The 19,226-nt window shown below is 46.7% G+C and overlaps 5 protein-coding genes and 1 long non-coding RNA gene across 11 annotated transcripts in view; 2 read left to right on the top strand and 4 right to left on the bottom strand.

The window, feature by feature from the left end:
- Positions 1-251: 251 nt before the first annotated feature.
- On the bottom strand, positions 252-4,103 carry hsdl2 (hydroxysteroid dehydrogenase like 2). Its single transcript, XM_076137362.1, has 11 exons — positions 3,993-4,103; positions 2,573-2,736; positions 2,165-2,263; positions 1,929-2,043; positions 1,640-1,743; positions 1,461-1,559; positions 1,140-1,334; positions 976-1,047; positions 741-884; positions 541-666; positions 252-458 (listed from the first exon to the last, which is right to left on the bottom strand). Exons 1-11 carry the CDS (start codon positions 4,007-4,009, stop codon positions 343-345), a joined length of 1,251 nt encoding a protein of 416 aa, XP_075993477.1. The 5' UTR covers positions 4,010-4,103; the 3' UTR covers positions 252-342.
- Positions 4,104-4,714: 611 nt separating this feature from the next.
- Positions 4,715-9,055, top strand: LOC142988250 (polypyrimidine tract-binding protein 3-like). Its single transcript, XM_076137361.1, has 14 exons — positions 4,715-4,847; positions 5,362-5,425; positions 5,542-5,708; positions 5,958-6,104; positions 6,219-6,368; positions 6,511-6,621; positions 6,713-6,866; positions 6,941-6,997; positions 7,068-7,183; positions 7,348-7,381; positions 7,468-7,560; positions 7,718-7,940; positions 8,021-8,098; positions 8,181-9,055. The coding sequence occupies exons 2-14, from the start codon at positions 5,401-5,403 to the stop codon at positions 8,311-8,313; spliced, it is 1,488 nt and encodes a 495-aa protein (XP_075993476.1). The 5' UTR covers positions 4,715-4,847; positions 5,362-5,400; the 3' UTR covers positions 8,314-9,055.
- A 204-nt stretch (positions 9,056-9,259) lies between these two features.
- On the bottom strand, positions 9,260-13,672 carry ugcg (UDP-glucose ceramide glucosyltransferase). The gene is made up of 10 exons (XM_076137363.1): positions 13,282-13,672; positions 12,299-12,440; positions 12,113-12,215; positions 11,935-12,036; positions 11,726-11,838; positions 11,471-11,649; positions 11,263-11,349; positions 11,064-11,171; positions 10,865-10,943; positions 9,260-10,592 (listed from the first exon to the last, which is right to left on the bottom strand). Exons 1-10 carry the CDS (start codon positions 13,377-13,379, stop codon positions 10,422-10,424), a joined length of 1,182 nt encoding a protein of 393 aa, XP_075993478.1. The 5' UTR covers positions 13,380-13,672; the 3' UTR covers positions 9,260-10,421.
- Positions 13,673-14,244: 572 nt separating this feature from the next.
- On the bottom strand, positions 14,245-16,394 carry mocs2 (molybdenum cofactor synthesis 2). Of its 4 annotated transcripts, none has more exons than XM_076137370.1 (5): positions 15,680-15,811; positions 15,452-15,569; positions 15,192-15,348; positions 14,695-14,818; positions 14,245-14,441 (listed from the first exon to the last, which is right to left on the bottom strand). In XM_076137370.1, exons 2-5 carry the CDS (start codon positions 15,564-15,566, stop codon positions 14,349-14,351), a joined length of 489 nt encoding a protein of 162 aa, XP_075993485.1. In that variant the 5' UTR covers positions 15,567-15,569; positions 15,680-15,811; the 3' UTR covers positions 14,245-14,348. The 4 variants fall into 4 exon arrangements, with proteins under 4 accessions (XP_075993485.1, XP_075993484.1, XP_075993486.1 ...); XM_076137369.1 differs by having other exon boundaries at positions 15,670-15,760; XM_076137371.1 differs by lacking the exons at positions 14,245-14,441; positions 14,695-14,818; positions 15,192-15,348 and adding exons at positions 16,071-16,192; positions 16,356-16,394 and having other exon boundaries at positions 15,670-15,809.
- A 532-nt stretch (positions 16,395-16,926) lies between these two features.
- man2a1 (mannosidase, alpha, class 2A, member 1) overlaps positions 16,927-19,226 on the bottom strand; it is an 11,241-nt gene continuing 8,941 nt past the window's right edge. For all 3 annotated transcript variants that reach the window (XM_076137355.1, XM_076137356.1, XM_076137357.1), the window contains 6 exons: positions 19,220-19,226; positions 18,716-18,857; positions 18,491-18,624; positions 18,198-18,392; positions 17,985-18,095; positions 16,927-17,862 (listed from right to left, as the gene is read on the bottom strand). The exon at positions 19,220-19,226 is cut by the window's right edge and continues 127 nt beyond it. In XM_076137355.1, the coding sequence (XP_075993470.1) occupies positions 17,695-17,862; positions 17,985-18,095; positions 18,198-18,392; positions 18,491-18,624; positions 18,716-18,857; positions 19,220-19,226 (757 nt within the window). In that variant the 3' untranslated portion in view covers positions 16,927-17,694. The remainder of the gene's footprint in view (positions 17,863-17,984; positions 18,096-18,197; positions 18,393-18,490; positions 18,625-18,715; positions 18,858-19,219) is intronic.
- Positions 18,942-19,123, top strand: LOC142988256 (uncharacterized). Its single transcript, XR_012960574.1, has 2 exons — positions 18,942-19,008; positions 19,047-19,123. It is a non-coding gene; the product is annotated as an uncharacterized LOC142988256 (long non-coding RNA).

Raw genomic sequence — 19,226 nt, 5'->3', positions numbered from 1 at the left:
TTTATTTATATTCAGATCAACAGAACAATGAAGAAGACAACACAAGAGTTTCCATAAGTGTAAGTATTAATGTTGTGTCAAAGTTTCTGCAACACATTTCTAAATGCACCAAAGTCACAGATTCAACAAAAAGATGAACAAAGCTCAGGCTGGTTTAACCTCCACCAAGGGCTGAAGGTGTCATGTGTACCTACCTGTCTACCTCCTGATGTGGGCGGGGCTTGGACACGACACACCACAGTAGGCGTACGCAACTTTTAGTTATTTATTATGAACAGGCATTTATCAACTCCATAAGCTGTAATTAAGGCAACATGAGTTAGAAACAGAGTGGGCGGGGCTTCACAGCTTGGCCTTATTCATGAGGCTCATCAGTTTTTCCAGTTTGATGGCGAGCGTCATGTCGCCTTTGATCTTCAGCTTCCCCGACATGAACGCCATCGTGGGCTTCAGCTTCCCTACAAAAACATATGGCCGTCACTACGACAACCACACCTCTCAAACACTGTTTACATCAGTGTAACCATAGCAACTGCTTACCAGAGAACATTTTGCCGAAGTCTGACGAGTCCATGGACATGATGACATCGGCTCCGCCCGCCGGCTGGCCCCGCCCCGCGATGCCAGAGCTCTTCAGGTCCAGGAACCAAACTCCCTCGTGTTCCCCTGAAAGAGACGAAGGGAAGACTCAGACCTTCATTCTGAGACAGCGTGCGGACCCCTGAACGCTCGTCTGTCACCTGATAGGTCGAACTGGTATACACCCTGTGTTGACTTGATGACGTCGTCACTTATGATTCCTCTGATGACATCGAAGGTGCTTTCTATTGGTCCACTGGAAGGGGGAGTGGCTGATGGGGGTGGCTTGAAGGCTGGGGTCGCCCCTAGCAATCAGGAGACAGGACATCGTATGTGTAGTCGACCTTGGGTCATCCCCTCAGTCGTCCCCTCAGTCGTCCCCTCAGTCGTACTTACCATGTTCTTCCATGGTTTGGACAAGTGATTCCGGGGCTTCGTCCAAGAAGAAGTCTGGCAGCAGGGGGTAACCTGTGGACCAATCAGAGATCACCATGACTCCCACATCAGTCTGATGGCATGCTAGCAGCTAGTTTAGCGTGAGCAGGTTAGTGTGATGTCACCTGGTTGGACTGCGTACTGCTCGAAGTCACGCACGCCGTCCTGTCGCAAGATGTCCTCGTCAATCAGGAAGTTGCCGGTGAAGCTGGTGGGTCGAGAAAGGACGGCGTAGGCGGCGTCGGCCATGATGTCTGCCTTCCTGCACTGTTTGCCCACGCCGTCCCCCCCCAGCATGTCCATCGCTGCTGTCTGGATCGCTGTGACAACACAAACACTGGATGAGGAGTAGCATGGCATGCTAGCATGGGATCAATTGTAAGCTATATGAATTCAGTTAGCTGCTAGCATACAAACAGTGGTTCTGGGTGGATTCTGTTACTCACCAGTTTTGGGCCACAGGGCATTGACGGCAATTTGTCCTCTGAACTCTTCAGCCATTCCCAGGACACACATGGACATCCCGTACTTAGCCATGGTGTATGCTAACCAAACAACAGGGACAGTGTTAGCGTGTAGCTGCCTGACAGGAGCAGCTGTTTGGTGGATGGGTTGCCATGGTTACCTGTGTGGTTCTTGAACCAGACGGGGTTCAGGTTGAGGGGGGGCGACAGGTTCAGGATGTGGGGGCTGCGACTCTTCAGCAGGTGAGGGAGGCACAGCTTGGAGCTGCAACAAGCACAGCTGGTGAACAACCTGCTAAGGCTAGGCTAACACTTTCCACCTGCTTCCTGTCTTTGTGCTAAGCTAGCGGTGACCTTTGAGGGTCACCTTGATTTATGTCAAACACATGGACTAACAGACCGCACCCCCTTTTGCTTTTGCTGCCGTGTTAGTAACATGAGTGTGTTTACGTCACGTATGTTCCCCTCAGGTTGATGCCCAACATAAGGTCCACCCTCTTCATGGGGGTCTCCAGGGTTCCTGTCAGGCTGATGGCGCTGGCATTGTTCACCAGGATGTCAATACCTGAAGATCAAACACTTCCTGTTCACAAATGTGTAGACACGCCCCATCACCTGTGAATGCATAGCTCTCTCTTCTGATTGGATCAAAGACTTAGTGTGTCCTTCAAAATAAAAGCACAGACCTCCAAACTTCTCCACAGCTTTCTGAACAGCTTCACCGACCTGCTTCTCATCACGAATATCTACAACACACGGCAACGCCCTGCCGCCCGCCGCCTCCACTGAGAGAGGAGGGGGGGAGAAAGCAAGAGAGAGAGAGAGAGAGAGAGAGAGAGAGAGAGAGAGAGAGAGAGAGAGAGAGACAGACATGTCACAGTTCTGTATATTTTCTCATTGTGTGTATGTGTGTTTGCATGATGTCACACATCAGTCTGACTTCTTCACATGATATCTGATTGATCTCAGGGGCGTGAGTGTGAGCAGATCCCCAGCTGGACGGCAGGGGGCAGCCTGGACACGCTAAGCTCCGCCCCCAGCAGAACGCTCCTGATCACAGCACTGCTTACTACACTAGCAGGTATCAGGCTCACCCTCCTCAGCAGCGGTGTAGATGGTTCCGGGCAGCTTGGGGTGAGGCTCTGCAGTCTTGGCAGCAATAACGATGTTGGCTCCATCTCTGGCTGCTTTCACAGCGATGGCTTTCCCAATCCCTCGACTGGCTCCGGTGATAAAGAGCGTGCAGCCTGCTAGCTTCCTGAAGAACACAGCAAAACACCAGCTAGCATGCTAACCTTACCACACATGAAGGATCTATAGAGGTATAAGAAGATTAATATAGAACATACATTACATTACATTACGATCATTTGGCAGACGCTTTTATCCAAAGCGACTTACATTACATTATATTACCACCCTTCGCAGAGGGGGGAGCAATTGAGGGTTCGGTGCCTTGCTCAGGGGCACCTCGGCAGGGACTCCTCGGCAGAGACTCGAACCGGCAACCCTCCGGTTCTTAAGCAGAAGCTCTACCCACTCGACTACTGCCGACTGCCGACTACTGCCGACTGCCGACTACTGCCGACTGTCGACTACTGCCTCCTTACATGCATTGAAGAAATCATATGAAGAAATCATAAATCTGTAGGGTTTGCACACTGATTTATTACAACAGGGAGGCAGTGGCTCAGTGGGTAGTGCTTCCGCTTGGGCACCAGAGGGTCGCCGGTTCGAGCCCCTGCCGAGGTGCCCCTGAGCAAGGCACCAAACCCTCAATTGCTCCCCCCTCTGCGAAGCGTGGTAATGTAATGTAAGTTGCTTTGGATAAAAGCGTCTGCCAAATGATCGTAATGTAATAAGTAACACAGAACATTTCTACATAAACATAGTGCTAAAACGATTCATCATCTTTCACAACGCAAATCGAACTAATCCACTTCTATAACGTTTATGTTGCATTTCTCTTTAGACTTTCTTTCATTAAACTGAAATGCTAACTTCATTAAACTGCTACTAACATACACGCCACTTTGTTCTCTTCATGTTCAACCACTGAATCAATCACAACACTTCCGCCGTCATTTCCTGTTGACCCTACAAGATAATAGCCTGTATGAAGAAGAAGACAGAGGGCGCTTTAATTCTGAAGGCACAACATCTTTAAGACCGAACCGAGACCAGAACCACCGGCTTCGCATCACCGAACTCCCTGGAACCACTGACATGCCGCTGCCTGGCTCACGGGCTCTGCGCCAGAACCGTAAACGAGGCAGAGCGCAGTTTCAAAGAATCAAATCAAATGCGTTTGTTTCGCCCCACATCACATAAACGTCCCAAAGTCATGACGGGCCTGCAGCAGCAGCCGGGTCCAGACCCAACAGAACCCCTTGAACCTTCATGCAGATGAAGGACGAGTGCCGGCCCCGGTCCAGCTGGGTACTTATGGACTGTAACGCGTTTATTTCTGTGATCTTAAACGGATAATTAGCGGGTCGCTGTGTGTAAACTCACCCGCTGTTCTGCAACATATTGTTTTCTTTAACTGACGATGAACGAGCCAAAGCGCTGCGACTTCACCTTTCACCCAGTGTGTCAGGACGCAGGAAGTGACGACACAAGCTTAACTCCACTTCCGTCGCGATCAAACGAAAAGCAAACATAACTCTATAAAACTGAACTAATTTAATAACCATTACAGTCCACAACATAAACGATATACACTAAGTTTATATGGCTGTATTTGTATATCTGACGTTTTGTTTGTTTAATCAAAATATGTGTACTGTATTTAGACAGAATAAGGTGAAACGTTAAGTCTACATACATTTTATACCAAACATAGAGTAGAAGTTGGAAGAACACAGTTTACTGAGAAGCAACCCGTTTTGGCTCATTAAAGGTGAAAATATAAATAAATTAACAATGGCAATGTTCCCAGTTTCTATTTGACATATTTTTCTACATTAAATAAAATCGTGTTCCTGTGAAGTTATTACATTTCATCATATCTAAGTTATCATATCTAATTATAGTATTTATTCAATTATTCAGTGTTTATCATTAAACTAAAATATCCAATTTCGCCAGACAATAAATAAAATGAGTTATATTCTGTATTTGACATGAAACAAAGTTTTTTTTTACTAAGGTAAATTAGTTAAAATCTAATAAATTATTTTTCAGGTTTGGTTTTTCAGCACTGGGCGTTCCCGCCGCCGCCATGTTGCGTCTATGACGTCAATAAACCCGGAAGAGAGCTCGTTGTTCTCTGGCTGAGAGCAGCGCGGGAGCCTCGGACCAAAATAAACCTTCACCAGTCTTCTCCTCCTCTTCATCATCCTCTTCCTCCTCCAAGATCATGGACGGGTAAGCGCGGACAAATCCCCTCCGATCTTTTCCCGAATCATCCCGTGTTTTCCTTCCTTCCCTCCTTCCTTCCTCCTTGCGTCGTCTTCTCGAGGTCTGCGCCTGCGCATTAGTCCAGCGCTCTTTGTGTTCTTGTTGTTGTTTACATCTCGTTCCTCGTGCGCTGTTTGTTGTTTATGTTGCGCTGTTTAGATGTTTTGTTTTGGGTTGGATGTCGCGAGGACTCCGCCCGTGAAGCTGTGTGCGTGAAATCTCGCGATAACCGGCCACATTGTACAAATTGTACGTGGGCGTCTTTTCACGTTATGTGCGTGTTATGCTCTGTGACGTCATATACAATGACGAGCCTGCGGATCATCTCGCCTTATATCGCGATGATCGATAGCGTGTGTGTTTATTCCTACAGTTGCCTCAAAACTTATCAAAAAGTGGGGGAGGGGCTTTAGGGGTAACTCACTGTCATGTATGATGTTTAGGGTTAGAATGATCCTGTGACCCCCCCCCTCCCCCACAGGAACCAGTCTGTCCTGCATCGCTCGCCCGGAATGCAACAATGAGCAACTCACCGTCAGCGACAGGTGAGAGACAAGCCACGCCCCCATCAACAAGACAAATGGAACACATCCTCAACAAACCTGTCCACCTCTCTCCCTCCATCTGTCTCTCTCTCTCCGCCTGTCTCTGTCACTCCCAGTGGATGGCTCTGATAGAGTGTGTGTTTCTGAGCGTGCTCAGTGCGCCCCCTCTCGGGTTCTTCACCTTCGTCAGCTTCCTTTTGACGCTTCAGAACAGGAAGTGCTTGCACTGGCTCTTCCTTTTGGCCAGGTTAGCAACCTGCTACTGCTAAAGGCTAAAAACCAGGTAATGGCTGAGTCATCACACACACATACACACACACACATTAATGCAAACAGACATTCAGACTGAAAGTGTGTGTGTGTGCTATTATGCAGCTCCTTCAGTCTCATCTTCATCACACAGCTGTGAAGGGTTCAACAGTGTGCACATGTGTGTGTTTGTGTAAACTTTAGTGCAGCTTGTTGATCTTTGATTATGGGAAATGGAATAAATTGTCACATTTTTGGTCAAATGTTTCTCAATGTTTTGCAGGCGTTTTTAGAAATGGCCTCAGAGGAAGCAGCCGTTGCCATGGTGAACTACTACACCTCAGCCACGCCCACTGTCAGGAACTGGCCAGTCTACATTCAGTTTTCTAACCATCGTGAGCTCAAGACCGACAACCTGCCCAATCGCACGGTCAGGCAGGGCTTTGGCTCCGCCCACTTCCTAAGATTTATCTTCAAACTGAATAAATGACATTTTTTTAATTAAAAATGACTCAATGCCAACCTGCTTGTTGTTTGTGAGCAGAGACCCCAGGTGGCGCTGCAGGCCCTCAGTGCTCCTGGGAACATGTTGAGCAGCAATGATGGGCGGGGCTTACTTCTGGCTCAGAGTCCCGTTCTGCGAATCATAGTGGAGAATCTATTTTACCCCGTCACTCTGGAGGTGCTGCAACAGGTCAGAAACAAGACAACAAGACACCACTTCCTGTTTACATCTGTAGTTATATCTTCAACACTGTGTGTTTGTGTTTGTGTGTGTGTGTGTGTGTGTGTGTGTGTGTGTGTGTGTGTGTGTGTGTGTGTGTGTGTGTGTGTAGATCTTCGGTAAGTTCGGCTCAGTGATGAAGATCATCACCTTCACTAGGAACAATCAGTTTCAGGCTCTGGTGCAGTTCAGTGACGCCGTGCACGCTCAGCACGCTAAGGCGGTGGGTGACACACACACACACACACACACACACACACAAACCTGACACAATGTTGACTAAAATAATGATGGAGATGTGTCTTGGTGAACAGGCTCTGGACGGACAGAACATCTACAATGGCTGCTGCACGCTCCACATCGACTTCTCCAAACTGAGCACGCTCAACGTCAAATACAACAACGACAAAAGCCGTGACTTCACCAGAGTCGACCTTCCCACCGGCGAGCTGGAGCCCGCCTCCTTCGGTAAACAGCTAACGCTTATGACACAGACGCAGCGTGACCTTGTGCTAAGTGTGTGTGTGTGTGTGTGTGTGCAGGTGTGGCCCTCCCCCCGTACGGAGCTGCAGCCTTCTCCCCCGCCTTCCCGCACACAGGTAACCATAGAAACAAAGTGTCTCTTTGGTGGGTTCTTCTGCTTTATTGATCATGGATGGGTTCTTTCAGGCTTCTCCATGCAGGCCCTCCCAGGGGCCTTGGCTCTGCCGGGCAGGGTGGCTCTACAGGCAGTGGCGCCCCCTGCTGTCCACTCTGTGCTGCTGGTATCCAACCTCAACCCAGAGGTCAGCCCACATCTATATGTTTACATCCCCACCAGGGAAGAAAGCCCCGCCCTCTTTCTAGATCATTTGGTTCCATGATTGACAGGAAGGAAAATCAACACAGCTGGTGGTTTGTGGGCGGGACTTAATAAAGTCCATTCATTTATTTTTGTCTTTCTCTGCAGAGCGTCTCACCTCACTGCCTCTTCATCCTGTTTGGTAGGACAAGTTACAGTCATTATCTTTACAGTAAGATTTGCTTCTGAGACACACTGGGATGCTGAGAGCATCAAACCTGTGTGCAGGTGTTTACGGAGACGTTCAGAGGGTGAAGATTCTCTTCAACAGGAAGGAGAGCGCGCTTGTCCAGATGAGCGACACATCGCAGGCTCAGCTGGGTCTGACACACACACACACACACACACACACAGTATCAGCCGTCTTAAACCAGAATATTCATTTAAATTTAGATCTTGTTTTCCTTTGTGACCTTCAGCCGTTTTTGTCGTATTTCTTGGTAAGCATCACTGCCTGCTTTTGTCATATTTGTTGCAGCAATGAGCCACCTGAACGGTCAGCGTCTCCATGGTAACACGATCCGTGTCACACTGTCCAAACACCCAGCGGTGCAGCTCCCGCGAGGGGGAGTGGGGCAAAGTGAGCAGGCGCTGACCCGTGACTTCTCAGGCTCCGCCCTCCACCGCTTCAAAAAGCCAGGCTCCAAAAATTTTAACAACATTTTCCCTCCATCGGCGACGCTGCACCTGTCCAACATCCCGTAAGCTTTAATCTGACACATCAGTACGTCTTCGCCTGTCCACTGCTCTTGTGTGAGTTTAACTCTTCGTTGTCTCGCAGCTCCTCAGTCACTGAAGAAGTTCTGACGGATTTATTTTCCTCCCAAGGATTCAACATCAAAGCCTTCAAGTTTTTCCAGTTAGTACTTCCACAGAGCACTACAGTGACGACGGCACAGGGTTTGTTTTGATAGCTGATGTCATTTACTGTGTTTTTGCAGGAAGGACAGGAAGATGGCGCTGATGCAGTTGGTGTCTGTGGAAGAAGCCATTGAGGCTCTGATCGCCCTGCACGACCACCAGCTGGACCACAGCCAGCACCTCAGGGTGTCCTTCTCCAAGTCCACCATCTGACCTTTGACCCCTACAGCCAGCACCTCAGGGTGTCCTTCTCCAAGTCCACCACCTGATCTTTGACCCTGACAGAGACCCTCCAATCTGTCTGATTGGCTGACATGGATGGACCAGTCGTCAGGCTTCTTTGTCATGGTGACAGCACTGATGATGTCACTGAGGGGGGCGTTCAAAGCACATCCAGCAGAGCACCAAAGCATTGTGGGTAACAATCAGTAAGGAGTGCTAATGAACGAGGTGCAGAAAAAAACTGGATTTTTTCACAATGATTTCATATAATTTGGTGTTTACATGCTTTTTTTTTTGTAACTCTCTCTTTCTATGTATTCGGTTGATTTTTACCATTTTGGCTTGAAACTGAGAATTGTAAACTGAAGATTGGTCCAAGTAATTTTTTCAACTTTTGTTTTTTTACCATGTTAAAGTGAAAAAAAAGCATTGGACTGAAATGATTCATATTGACTGTAATGTTGGTGCCTTTGTTTACGGCACTTCTGTCCTCTGATTGGCTGAAAGCTTTTTTAAATAAGTTTGTGCCTTCTTTTTTATTCTGCTGGATTTGATTTGAGATGGGTTTTGTATTATGCATGTATTTATACTGTACAGTACAAAATGAAGTGTCATGTTTGATGTGTGTATTTATATGTACATATATGTGTGTGTCAAGCTGAGCTGTGACTGGTCGATCGTACATATTAAACATTAATCAATTCATCTATCTAAATTTAGCTCCGCCCACCAACACCACTGCACGTGTTTGATGATTCGGGGATTTTATGTTCCCACTCTGACCTTTAACCTTTGTGAGCTTTTCACCACAGCCAATCAGCTGCTTTGTTGATATGTGGGCTGAGCCAGTCTGCCTGCAGGTCACCTCGTCTCCACTGGGGGGCCAACATGGACCTAAAACGGTCTACTTCAGGGACAGATTACCCAGAATTCATAGTGATATGAACATGATTTAATATTTACACCAGCAATAAAATATGAAGTGCTTTAAACTGAAAAAGTTAGAACATGTTTGCAAAGCAAAAGTGTGGAAGACAAGTTAAATATAAATATATAAATGTGATCAAAAGCAGTTATGAAATACACACATTTCCTACATGAGCACAGTGAAAACATTCATTTAGTTTAAAATCTCACAGGAATCCCTGACTACCAATGGCTGCCCTAAGCCCCGCCCACAAGGGACAATGACACAGCAACACTTTCATTGGGCTTTGAAAAGATAAAACTTTATTGTTCCCGTCTCGACATATCCTCAGCTCTGATTGGTCGGCTCGTAAACAAGCAACAGCAGATAACTGCGATATAAAAATGAAAGAATCCTATTGGCTCACGAGAACTGGAGTTCATCCGACTCAAATATGATGTCATCAACCGAACTCATGGCTACGCTAACGGCTAACGTTAAACTTCTCACTCACACACACACACACACACACACACACACACACACACACACACACACACACACACACACACACACACACACACACACACACACACACACACACACACACACACACACACACACACACACACACACACACACACACACACACACACACACACACACACACACACACACACACACACACACACACACTTTTTTTTGGTCCTTTTGTTTTTAGGTTTCTTTACATGAAATGTAAATACTGGAATTGATTGATTCAGTGCGAATGCCACATCGGTTTGTTTGTTTATTTGTCTTTCTTTTATTTTCTGCTGCTTTCGGCCTCTTGTTGCTGTGGCGACTCGTTAAATACTTTTATGTTGAAGCAAAATATAAATAAAAAAATCAGCCAATCAGGAGCGAGGATGATAAATACACAAACCAACGATTCAGTGCCAAGGCTTCCTCTTCATCCTGCGCTCTCATTGGCTTGTTCTGGCATTTTTTACATTAGCACCATCAAAACAACATAAATACTTAAAAAACACACACACACACACACACACACACACTCACACATACTGAGACACACACAGAGTAAAACTTTGACACACTCTGATAAAAAAACAAAAGCAGTCTCTTTCATCTTATCTGCACTTCCTGCTCCTCTTCCTCCTCGCTGAAGCGTGGTGTACAGTCACCATGGTAACTAGACGTCCAGGATTTCCTCGGCGGTGCCGCCGCAGCGGAGGCGGTAGCGTCCCGTCCTCCAGCTGATGGTGGGGTCCCAGAGCGCAGACAGGAAGATCTGCACAGCCATCGACTCCCTGATGAACCAGGCGACGGCGAAATCCAACTTGGAGAAGCACAGAGCCCCGCCCTGCACCGTGACATCACATCCTCTTTCAAAATTAAGCTCATGCTGGAAAAGCTCTTCAAAGTATCGGTCAGAGGTAAAAATGAAAAGCGTAGAACTTAAACTCACATAAAGGAACAAGACAGGCAAAATAAAAGCATACTTGGGGGATGAAGATGCCCTTTCAGAGTAAAAGTTTGGAATGGTATGTACACATTTATGTTCAGCTTCATTCAAAATCTAAACTAAAAACAAATATTCAGTCAATGTCAGTCTTTCAAAATAAAAGCACGTACCTGAACTCCAGTCAGCTGAATGTAATCAGAGACGAACCAGGCCAGGCAGTGACACATGAAGAAGACCATCATGTCCCACCTACAAACACACACACACACACACACACACACACACACACACACACACACACACACACACACACATTAATGAATGTGCTGGATTGTTGCGTGGTGCTCTGCTTGCTGATTGGACACTGACCTGAACACGTGATGAGCGGCCCAGCCAATGATGAGGCTGGCCAGGAAACACTCAGAGACGGGCTCCAGCACGGTGGCAGGAAGCATGTTGATCCGCAGCTTCGTCCATCTGGAGAAAAAGTGATTACATAAATAGAAAATGAGGTCAAAGGTCAACCATCAGATCCGGTTCCATATGAATGCAAAGATGGTGATGTCACCTGATCATGCGGGACTGAAACTGGCTGATGGAATACGAGCCGGAGTTCTGCAGCGCCACCTGTGTCGCCATGGAGAACTTCCAACCCCTAAGGAGAGACCCCGCCCCCTTGAATCACACGCAACTATCACGGCGTTCATCTTCCATTTGACCATGTGTGAGGCTGAATGCTAACACCCTGTGAGATGAAGTGATGCTAACATGCTAACCTGTCAGCGATAGCTTTAGCCATGAAGTAATCCTCTGCGATGTACTGAGCGAAGGAGACCAATCCCCCCGCCTGATCCAGCACGTCCTTCCTCATCAGGCACGACATTCCCGTCACACACTTTATGCCCGTCACGTTTGCCGAGATGTAGGAGCGCGGGTGAGACGTCCCAAAGTACACCTGGAACACGCGCAGCATTAGCGCCTGGAAGTGCCCTGAGCAGGAAGTTTGCATTGTGTTAGCATGTTAGCCTGACCTGCTCCAGCGTCGCAGCGAAGCCCTGGCGGTCGGCGACGTACGGTAAACCGTGGACTAGTCCCACCTTCTCCGTCATTTGATTGGTGAGATCGGTCAAGGTGTCGGGCTTCACTGCCCAACAGACGCAAACAGGAAGTTAGCACTGAGTTTTTAGACCTTCAGGCAACATGAGCGTATTGTTGAATTCTTTAGGCTATGACCTCTGACCTCTGATGCCGCTGTCACAGATCCAGATCAGGTTGTATTTGGCCCCTTCATAACCTGGCATCAGGTTGTTGATCTTTGGGTTGATGCCCACTTTTTTCCCCCCTGAAAGAAGCGGCAAACATTAGCATGTAGCATGACACCAAGCAGACAGAAGCAGTGAGGCTGACGATGTTCTGACCGATGAAAAGTCGAGCGTCCACGTTAGGATATTTCCCAAGCAGCTTCTTGCAGACGTCCACGGCTGGATCGTCCTGATCCTGGACGCACAGCAGCACCTCATACTGGAGACACACATACATTACACACCACAACAAACTAACTAACGAACTGGGGGTGGGGGGGGGGGGAGAGAAGGGGGGGTCACCTTGGGGTAGTCCAGGGTGAAGAACGTCTCCAGGTTGGTGATCAGGTTCGGGTCGACGCCTTTCAGGGGCTTCAGCAGAGAAACTCCAACCTGAGTGAACACTGCCTTCACCTCTGCCCGCTTCCTGTGCAGGTGCAGGCGCCTGACACACACACACAGACACACACAAACGCGCACACACACAGAGTATTATTTTCTGGTCCTTGGTCCTAACACACTCTCATCCTTGTGCCCTCTGGTGTTGCCATTGGCTGATGGCGCTGCCTGTCTTCAGTATGATTGGCTACCCTGTTGCCATGGCGATCATCTTGGAGCTGTTATAGGTTTATCAACTCCATCACAATCCTGCGACATCCTTTCATAACAGAAAGATGACTTCCTGTCTCTTGTCAGCTCAGGATCACTTTACTAATAGACACATTTGTGAACCACTTCTTCCTTATTGTCTGTAATAACATTGTCACGTATAAACCCTAAACCTGCTGTCTCTTTACACTTGTTTCCTACAACTTCATTATTTTCTATCTACGATGGTTTTTATTTTTTACTAATCTGTTGTTTAACTATTTAAACCTTCAGACGAACACAAACAAGGAAATGTTCAGAGTTAAATCAAACATTCCAACACGAAGGGAAAAATAAACAGAATAAATGAAACAGAAAAGAAAATGGTATTGATCAATCAGAAAGTCTAGCGGGAGCAAAGTGCGAGTTTTACCTCAAATTAAACGACAAATAAACATTTTAACTTTGTTTTCTGCGGGAAAACCGACAGGCTAACGGGCTAAGCTAGCCGGCTAGCTGGCTGAATGAGCAGGTTTCCTCCCCGCAGCTCCTCCGTCCAGACGAGCCGCTATCATCGGCAAAACGTCGAGAAAGGTCTGTTTACCGGCTATACGCGGATGTTCGGGTTCAACCATGAATTTATGAAGAAGACCTTGTAAAGACAGAGGGCTGTTAGCTTAGCTGAGCGGCTCACTCACACATAGATGATGGACATGAAGTGCATGAGCCACAGCACGAAGAACAGCAGGAAGCCGAACACGGCGAGGCCCTGCATGGCCACATCCAGCACGGCCATGCTGCTCACGCTGCTCCGCGGCCTCGGGAGGCCTCCGGCTCGCAGCTTCCAGCGGAGCGGGGCGGACCGTAGGAGTTCACGTCAGGATACGACGAGCTCGTCTCGGTCCGGATTCCAGGCGCCAAACGGGGTCTCCGGGGGAACTCGTACAGCTCAAGGTGCGAGCGGTTCGGGATTACCGGAGCCAGACAGACCGGTCTGTTTGGAGCTGGTGTCCGGGGATCGGTTCAGCTTCACGAGTTTGACAGTCAGCTGACCGACGACAGCGTCGGCACCGAAGTCAGCGTCCGGTCCGCCTTCAAAATAAAAGCCCAAGGCAAAAATACCTACCCATCAGCTGTTTCTTAGTCACACTTCCGCCTGTCAATTCAATCACAACGACGCGACTGGTCAACTGACATCACGTGAAATCGAAACGGCAGAGTTCTGCTTTCGAGTTCTCTCTTCCCACCCACGTCACAACAAAACCTACAAATAGTGTACATGTACTCAAAGTGTGTACATTTTCAGAGCCATGGTTATGTCACCAAGTTATGTAGTAGTCAAATTAACACATACACAAGAGGGTCACCCGAGCTCCTTAAAGTCCATTAAAGCAAGAACATAAGAACTTCTTGATTCCCTGATTCACTCGTCCAGGTGGGGGCGCCAAAGCACCCATTGACTGGTCCGTCACCCAACAAAATACCAGACAGGAGGAAGAAGCTACGACATGGAGATTATACAAAGCGCCAATGAAAGGTGTTTTGTGATGCTAGTAGCATACGATGTGGACATAAATGTTTGTTTTGAATTATCAAACGTTCAAAGGAAACACCTTTGTAACTGTGTTACTGTAATAAATTGCACACAAAGTACACCAAAATATTCACAATTACTTTTATTGAACATACTCCCCCCTTTAATTGGCTGCTGGACTGGCTTGCAATTGGCCCAGGGAATGTCACATGAGACTGAAGCCCCGCCCCCTTAAACATCAGCCCCGCCCCACTCAGCTTTAGCCTGGGCCCAGGGACACTCAGCATTCTCCTTCCAGGTCACATCCTTGGTGTCATATACTTCCTGTCAAGACACACACACACAAATGAGTTTTCACTTCCTTCCTTTTCCTTCTCCATGAAGGTTGGTGGCTCAGAGGCAGAAGACAAAGAAGACAAAGACCCCAAAGACTTCCCTCACCACCTGAAGTTCTGTTCTGGTTCAAATCCCTCTGCCCTCTGATTTGCCCTTTGCCCTTTGTTGATGTGATATTGGGCTACAAATATGAACAAAATCTTAAAACTCACAAAATAATGTGTGTATTTGAGTCAAGTACCTTCTTCCAGATGGGGGCGCTAGCCTTCAGTTTGTTGATGCAGAATTGCACAGCCTGCTGGCCGTCATGACGATGAGGAGACGAGATCGCTATGACAACGCTGGCTTCACCTAAGGCCACCCACCTGACGACAAGAAGTTCATCTTTACGACATTTAAAGCCACAAAGTCTTCAATCAGCCTGTCCAATCAGAGGCCACGTCACTGAATTATACCAGGGAGGAGTGTGTGTGTATGTGTGTGTGTGTGTGTGGTGTGTGTAGCAGGGATGTAAGCAGGTGGAGTGGGTTCCACTGTTACTTTATGCCAAATCACAATTTATACCTATAAGATTAACCAACATTTGTTTGCATTATTCACAAACACTTCTGGATTTTGAGGCGACAGAAACAAATAAATAGATTTGTGCTTCACTATGCCTCAATGTTGTTGAGATGATGTCATTATTTTCAAACACTAAGACTCTGCTGTTAGCATTAGCAGTTAGCATTGTCTCACCCCAGCCTGTGATGGACGCTGATGTGCGTCACGGACGGCCAGCGCGCTCTGATGTCAGCACACAGAATGCTGAGCTCTGATTGGACCATGGGCTCATAGGCTTCGTACTCCAGACCGATCACCTTGCGGTCCTCCAGCACGTCACCTCGAGTCGTCCCTGAACACACCAGGTCACACATCAGCACGGTGATTTGTGCACAGTCAAATAAGAACAACAATAAATATGACAATTGTGTAGAAGTAATCATTTTGTTGAAGACCAATAAAGACTGAGATGGCTCCACAGGAAGTGCTGCTGACTGAGTCCACCACTTCCTGTAGCGACAGCCTATCAGGGCTCAGCTTGACCACATCTCTGCACTCCTCCGATCCCATCACCTGTGAACACCAGGAACACTCATATCACATTTATAGATGTCTAAATATTCTTTGAGTATTACAGGATGAAACTTTAAATGCAGCAGGAAATAAACTTGACTGATTCTCACGTGTTATCCTCCACTGAGGGGCGGGATCACGGCCACCTCGTCCCCCTCCTTCAGGGTCACTGTTTGGTCACCAATGGTAACGTAACACTGACGGACAGCCAGCACCACGTGGCCTTGAAGGATAACAAGACTACACACACGTGCATATGTGCTTTTACTTTCTATTTTGTCTAGGTTTTATTTTGAAGACGTTAACATTTCTATACAAGCAATCAGCTTATTTTCCTTTGAACTTTTATCCTAAAGGAAACACATAATTCAATATTTTTTTCTACTGTAACACACAGACACATTTATTCTAAAGACAATTATTCCAGCCAGCTTTTATTTTGAAGGCTGCGGTCAATGTCACATTAAGCACATCCCAGTTGTACGGTAGTGCCGTTTGTACCTGGGGTGTCGCTGTAGCAACAAATTCCACAGATTTCTGCTGCTGATTGGTGTTGGCACAGCAACAGGCTCCGCCCTCAGCCCAGTTAGCTCAGCGCTCTTAGCAAAGTACAGCACGCACACCTGCAGGAATAGAATTCCACACGAATCAGCTGATTCACACATCCGGCGGGCTCACATGTGATTGTCTGCTGACTCACTCACAGGCAGCGTGAGTGGAAACATTCACAATCTTATTATTAGTCAAGTGTGTGTGTGTGTGTGTTTGTGTGTGTGTGAAGCCCACCTGTGCCGTCATGAAGCCAGAAGACGGAAAACGCAGAAAGTTTCGCGTTTCTGCAGCAGAAACTTTGGCGAGTAAACCAATGTTTCCGGTTCCGCTCACAGGGCGCGCTGATTGGTTGTTTCTCTTCTTCACTATTGTGAATCAAGCTACAGCACGAAGCAGCGCCGCTCGCTGTTATAGGGAAGGAACAACAAACTATCTACAAAAAATGTGAACATTCTGGAAAATCTGTTTGCTAAAAGCAAAACAGGAAAGATTCAACAGGGAGACAAACTGTTTATAGTATTTATATCAAAGTATGTCGACGCAAATGAAAGATTGAAAATCAAATCAAAATGTGGATACGAATAAGGAAACAAAGGTTAAATATACAGTATATTTACTTTTACTTTTTAATGAAGTGATCAAGGAGGTGAGCTGATCATTATTAGACTTAGGGTATTAGAACATAAATAGTGCAAAAAATGTGTCAGAAAATAACAACAGAAGACAAGTTTCCATTTATTCCATTTATTAAAACCACAAAATTACCCACAATACTTTGCTAAATGTCCCTTTTCACAGCAGAATAAACAGACAGGTTTGTGCACAGAAAAATTCCCTGAATATGAATTCTAAAAAACATATTTCACCCAAAAACAAAATATTTGCATGTTAGCATTTTGCTTCATGAATACCTAAATGATTTTATTCATGCATACGTTTTTTTTAATTATTGCATAGATTTTTGTAGTGTTAAAGTTTAACATCATTCCTTAAATACGTCATGAATAATAACACTTAAGTCTAAACAAAACATGGAATTATTAAGAAGTTAATCAAAACTTCCCTTCACAGCTCAAACCAAAAAATACAAAAGAAACATTAAGATGTAAAAATGTGCAGTTTGGAAATATTCCTGAATGGTTCAAAATTTATAAAAAACTTTGCATTCACACGAAAACATCCAGCATCATGAAATTCTTCATTCAAAAAGTGATAAAAAAAAATACAGCAGGAAGAGACAAAATGTGTCACCATGGCAACATTCACACAACAACCACGTTTAAAAAACATGAATTTGACACTGAGCACGTTTGGCCCTCCTTGTTGCCATAGTGATCTCACAGGTTGATGCCATGCCTCGTGTCACAGATCATCAGGACATGAAAAAAGTCATGAAATGTTCTCTTGACCTTTGACCTGACCACATCTAGAAATGACACCCCTGTGCTCTGATTGGACGTTAAAATGTTTTTTTTTGTTCTACTGTAATTATTTATTTATTTGTTGATGTTGATTATTGTTGATGCTTCTCCGATGCAGGAAGTGGAAAACTTGAGCTTCCTCTTCCTGAATTTTATTTGAGCTCCGCCCTGAAAGCACTGATTTCCATTGGCCGTAGGTTGCTGATGTGTGGCTTTTGTTGCTGGGCGGAGTCTTGCTCATCGTCTTCACGTAGCAAAGTGAAACCAGATCGACGGAGAGAACGAAACTGGAGAGGAGAGAAAACCTGGAGCAGATCCACCTGAAAGGAATGGATCACAAACAGAGTCAGAGAGCGAGAGAGAGAGTGTGTGTGTGTGTGTGTGTGTGTGTGTGTGTGTGTGTGTGTGTGTGTGTGTGTGTGTGTGTGTGTTTGGGCTCCACCTCCTCTTGAGCACTCCACGTGCACGCTGGCTCTGGTTCAGGGGCGGAGCTACAGTCGAAGCCTTTCCTGTGGAGAAGTAGCGCTACTTCCTGTGAAGGGCTTCCTGTTTCCTGTTTACAAACAAACATGACATCACTTTTTTTTCTTGTTTTCATTTATATTTTTGTACACGTGTGTGAATGATACAAAGAATGACACAAAGAGTTTCCCACCTGTGGGTCCTCCAGAGTCCTCAGGTTCACCAAGTGAAGGTCACAGGGCAGCGAAGAGCCAAGTGGCATGAAGGGGCGGAGCTTCAGCAATGGGTGGTTAACAGGGCCAATCATGGTGATTGGCGGGTGACTAAGAGAGAGAGAGGATAGGTGGGCGAGCAGCGACAGGTGGCTTACAGAACCCCCGCCCACTTGCTGATAGAAACAAAAAAAAGTTGAAATTAAAACATTTTAACCATCAAACCACAAAAGCAAAGAATAAGCATTAAAATAAAGAAACTCTGCCTCCTGACCTTTGCCCCGCCCCCCCTGTCCTCCAGCAGCATGTGGAATCGGGCGGCGGTCAGCTTGTTGTCAGTGATGCCCTGACCCAGACCGCGGTTATCGTCCTGATGCAGCCGTCGATCCAGCACCACCTCCAGCTCGCCTGCGGGGGGCAGCAAAACACAAACATTAAGACTCATGATCATTATTTTGATCAGAGATATTTACAAATAAATCAAAAGCCCCTCCCCCACCCTGTCTGAGTGAGGCCACGCCCTGACTCTGAGCAGACAGCAGAGAAAGACGAGATGACGCATCCTGTAGGAAGGAGGCGGAGCTCATCGGGTAAAAGTTCGCCTGCAGGGGGAGCTTAGTGAGCGAGCGACGCTGCTGCATCTACACAGTGAAAGAGAGAGGTAGAGAGAGACGGGGAGAGGAGAGGGAGGGAGAGACAGAGACAGAGACAGAGAGAGGGGGAGCGAGAGAAAGAGAGGTAGAGAAAGAAAGAGAGAAAGAGAGGGAGAGACAAAGAGAGGGAGAAAGAGAGGTAGAGAAGGAAAGAGAGAAAGAGAGGGAGAAAGAGAGGTAGAGAAAGAAAGAGAGAAAGAGAGGGAGAGACAAAGAGAGGGAGAAAGAGGTGGAGAAAGAAAGAGAGGGAGAGAGGGAGACAGAAATACATGAAACATGCGCATAAACATATTGACTGTGTGTATTGATTGACAGTTTGATGTAAACAGATTGATTGACAGGTGATTGACCTGGAAA

This window comes from Genypterus blacodes, unplaced genomic scaffold (genome assembly GCF_046128005.1).
Source record: "Genypterus blacodes isolate CSIRO-AG114 ecotype Tasmania unplaced genomic scaffold, CSIRO-AGI_Gbla_v1 ptg000305l_1, whole genome shotgun sequence".
Taxonomy (NCBI): Eukaryota; Metazoa; Chordata; class Actinopteri; order Ophidiiformes; family Ophidiidae; genus Genypterus; species Genypterus blacodes.
This window is presented reverse-complemented; position numbering and strand designations above follow the sequence as displayed.